Raw genomic sequence first — 4421 nt, 5'->3', positions numbered from 1 at the left:
GCCTTCTTAACGGCCCGTCCACACAGCGGCGTGCGTTGAAGCTTCAACGCTTCTGCCCATTCACTTCGCCGAACTGCATTGTGGGAGCATCGCTACGCGTTGTTCGCTGCAAAAGTTGAGCAATGTTCAACTTTTGAAGCTTCGACGGAAGCGTCAGCCAATCGAATCATATGCCAGTACAAGCTCTAGCCAATCAAACCGCGTGCCCTTGTGTCCGGGGCGGGAGATTCAGGTGATTGGTTGTTGGTCTAGCTTCAGACATGCCCGCCGGCAAGCGACAAAGCACGCCGCTGTGTGGACGGGCCGTTAGTGCCCAGCACTTAGTGCCCAGCACTTAGTTCCCAGCACTTAGTTCCCAGCACTTAGTGCCCCCATGGAACTAAGTACAGATCGCGTTCACACCCGAATAAGTTCCCTGAGGGAAGATTACGCAAATGAAGCCGCTGACGTCACTTCTTCTTCTTCTACTTTGGGTTTACTGGCAGGCCACAAACAACTTCACGGCGTATACTGCCACCCGAAGTCCCCGGCCGGAAGTCCCCGGCCGGAAGTCCCCGGAGTTGGGGACTGGCAGCAGCTTCTACTGAAGCCTTCCGAGTAAATCGCCAACCAATCGCTTGAATCTCCCGCCCCGGACACACAAGCATACGGTTTCGTTGGCTAGAGCTTTTACTTGCATATCATTTGATTGGCTGACGCTTCCATCGAAGCTTCAAAAGTTGAACATTGCTCAACTTTTGAAGCGAGCAACGCGAGCAAAGCGAAGCGACGCTCCCACAATGCAGTTCGGCAAAGTGTGACGTCACCCCATTTAAAGTGAATGGGCAGAAGCGTTGAAGCTTCAATGCACGCCGCCGTGTGGACGGGCTGTAAAGGTTCTCTGAAAAAAGTGCTCTTTTTTGTGTGAACGCAAAATTCCAGGAACTATCTGAACTAAACGGGAAAAGTACGGGTAAAAGTACTCCGGTGTGAAAGCGCCTAATAACAAGACTGACTTTTCAAGCTGTGACACACTTAACATTTTCTACAAGATCTGGAAACATTCAGATTTGTATTCTGTTAAATACATTTATATATATATTATATTTCAATAATGGAGATGGTGGCTTGCAGTCAGAACGTGTTACAAAAGGATAATTTATGGACTTTGAGTGGAATAATGTAAAAATATATGGTCATATAAAGTTAGTATTCAACTCAAAGGAAAAAGAAATACAAGTTTTTAATGGCAATAAAGAACTAAAAACTGGTCAGATAAAATATTATTGTTTTCTTTTTGACTGTGTGTGTGTGTGTGTTACCCTCAGAGTGTTTCTTCTTGGTGTGGTATGCGAGTGCAGCAGCCACACTGAAGCTCATGTGGCAGTGTTTGCAGCAGTATGGTTTCTCTCCTGTGTGCAGCCTCATGTGATTCTTCAGAGAAGAGTTGGCGCCAAACTTTGCGCCGCAGTCCTCACAAGCAAACGGTTTCTCTTCAAAGTGCTCGGTGCGCTTGTGGTAAAGCATGCCTGGATGGCAGCAGAAACATTACAATCAAGTACATAAAGAAGAAAAAAACAACAAAACAATATGATGAGTGAACAACTTGTGGACCAGAACAGCAACATTTATAACCTCCATAAACATTTTCTAACGAGTTTATGGTCTCAATCTCTAGTTTCAAGTCTACTTCATCACAGCATGAGGTTGATTTACAGCTTTCACAGTCTGTTTTCACTTCATTCTAATTGTTTTGTAGCATGTCTGTTAATCAGCTGATCATTTTCAGATCAACTTCCCAGTATACAGAACCAACACATGAGAAGTCCTCTCCTAATCTAAAAACTGTAAGACCCGCTAAAGCCAAACCCATGACCCTAAACTTATTCAAAATCAGTTTGTAAAGTTAGACATTCCTTTATTTTGAAGTAAAGACTAATTTACCATTATTACTGTATAAGCCCACCTTCATGACTGTTCTTTTCTGAAAATGACATAAGTGGAGGTTATATTGAAATCAAGCTACCTGACAACAGCAGATATTCTCATGGACGGAGCTTGTACTGTTTGTGTTCCATTTAAATGTTTCATTACACAGAAAGTGTTGCATTATGGGTTTGTTGTGCACTTAATATTGATAGGCTATGGATTTCCTTTGAGTCTGCACATGGAAATGGTTTTGGAAGAGATGGGTTTCTAACAAGAGTACCTCCTCCAGTCTTTGCTGCTGAAACTTGCATTTCCTGTTCCCTTCAAAAGAGAAAAGGTTCAAGAATGAGAACTGTCTTTAGAATACAGTATCTGTGAGAAACTTTTTGAAGAGCTCAGTCAAAAGGCATTGCTTATATCAACAAGTCGTTTTCCAAAAACAGCTGCTTTAAAAGCGATGATGGCTTGATATCCAGGCAAATTCATTGTTTTGCTGATATGAAATACGAAATAAACCTTGATTAAAAAGAGCAAAGGCAACACTCTACTGTATATCAAACGCCAAGGATCTCATGAGTGAGGCCTTTGTTTCTTCTGTTAGATAACTGACAGGCAGGATGAGTCACGTCTCAGCTGACAGTGATGATGGATGGGATTGCTCCACTAGGCCCCCCCACCCCATAGTCAGTTGTCACAGTTGTCACTTGTCACAATGCCATTGTTGGGAAAGTATACAAAAGTAATGCATTACACATTACTAGTTACTTAAAAAAAAAAGTAATGTGTAAACACACACATTGTTGTTTTTGTTTTTATCTTCTCCTCGCCTGTTTTTGTTTTTTGGGGTTTTCTTATGTTTTGTCCTAAATGTTTTGGTATTGTATCACCTTAATAAAAACAAAAAATATTAAAAGAGACAATGCTCACCTGAAGGGTGGGCGAAGTTTCTCCCGCAGAGGTCACATGACACCTTCTTCTTGAGGCGGGTGGTGCTGTGGTGGGCCTCGGCGCGGTGCTGCTGCAGGACCCTCTGGTTGGCCAGCTTCTTGGGGCACTGCGGGCACTGCTGCTCCCCCTCCTGAGAGGAGGGGCAACGCTTCACATGGGCCAGCATCCGACACTTGAAGGCAAAGCCCCTCTTACACCAGCGGCAGGAGTAGGGCTTGGAGGGGGAAGAGGAGTCTGTTGGAGCATCAATGACCTTCTCATCCTCTTCTGACTCTTCTTTTTTGTCCTCGTCCTCCCGCTTTTCTTCACTTCCGCTGCCGTTCTGCTTTCCTGAGTCAACTGTAGAAGATGGAAAAATGGTTGAGAAATCAATGTTGAATTAAACAGTGTTGTGCCGCAGAGATTAAACAAAACATATCCCTGTAGAAACTACATCACAATGATTGTAACAATAATTATGAAAAATGATCACGCAAATCATATTGCAATTGCAAAAACATTCACAACAATCCCAATTAGATATATATATATTTTTTTATTTGTACAGCCGATATTTTTTATTGACAACGATATCCACTCACACAGTTGTCCGCCTGCAGTGAGCCTGCTCTGAGCCTCCTCCAGCAGGGGGAGCAGGGGGGAGGGGAAGGAGGAGGGGGCTTGTTGCTGCAGGGTGAGGAGCAGGGTGAGGAGCGCCGCCTCGCTCAGCTGCTCCTCCCTCACTAGGCTCAGCAGCTTCTCCAGCGCCGGGTAGGGGTCTGCCTCCTCACAGCACTCACACACCAGCTGCAGGAGCACACACTCCATTATTCCCTCAGAAACACACACAGGCCTTCACTCTTTAGTAGAGTTGTTTAATAAGATGTAAAGATCATAAGGTTTATTGTCCTGACATATACAAAACTAAGGTGTAATCTTCCGTACTAAGTCATCAATGCATTTACCGATGTAGCTAATGCCCGCCTCCGTGTGTGTTGATGTTGTCGTCCTCAAACACACACCACTTTGTAGTTTCAAAGCAGTGCTGCAGAGCGGAGTCTGACTGCTCACTCCAGAATGTGATCATGTTCTAGTGAGAAGGTGCCCTGTTTTCATGTTTAAATGTTCTCTCCATAGAAACAAAGTTTATATTAGTTCTGTGTTGATAAAGGTGGGAGAAGTACACAGATCTTGTACTTGAGTAAAAGTAGAAGTACTCAGATCTTGTACTTGAGTAAAAGTAGAAGTACTCAGATCTTGTACTTGAGTAAAAGTAATAGTCCCAGAGTGTAGGAATACTCTGTTACAGTAAAAGTCCTGCATTCAAAATGTTCCTCAAGTAAAAGTAGAAAAGTATTATCATCAAAATATAGTGAAAGTAGCGACAGTAAAAGTAGTCATTGTGCAGATTGGTCCATTTCAGAATAATAGATATGATATGTTTTATAATGATTGATCATGAAAGTGTTCTCAAAGCTGGTAAAGGTGCAGCTAGTTTGAATGACTTTGTATACTGCAGGGTAGCTTGTGAATTTACTCCAGGTGGAACTAAAGTCTGATTTAACACTTGATTAGATTTCACATCA

At 43.2% G+C, this 4421-nt stretch overlaps 1 protein-coding gene across 1 annotated transcript; it reads right to left on the bottom strand.

The window, feature by feature from the left end:
* Positions 1 to 1202: 1202 nt before the first annotated feature.
* On the bottom strand, positions 1203 to 3678 carry LOC104948952 (zinc finger and BTB domain-containing protein 40-like). The gene is made up of 3 exons (XM_010775193.1): positions 3438 to 3678; positions 2836 to 3195; positions 1203 to 1508 (listed from the first exon to the last, which is right to left on the bottom strand). Exons 1-3 carry the CDS (start codon positions 3661 to 3663, stop codon positions 1240 to 1242), a joined length of 855 nt encoding a protein of 284 aa, XP_010773495.1. The 5' UTR covers positions 3664 to 3678; the 3' UTR covers positions 1203 to 1239.
* Positions 3679 to 4421: the final 743 nt, after the last annotated feature.

The sequence above is a fragment of the Notothenia coriiceps genome, unplaced genomic scaffold, assembly GCF_000735185.1.
Source record: "Notothenia coriiceps isolate Sejong01 unplaced genomic scaffold, NC01 NC01_scaffold00015566, whole genome shotgun sequence".
Classification (NCBI taxonomy): domain Eukaryota; kingdom Metazoa; phylum Chordata; class Actinopteri; order Perciformes; family Nototheniidae; genus Notothenia; species Notothenia coriiceps.
The sequence above is the reverse complement of the archived record's forward strand: the minus strand, read 5'-3'. Positions and strand labels throughout refer to the sequence as shown.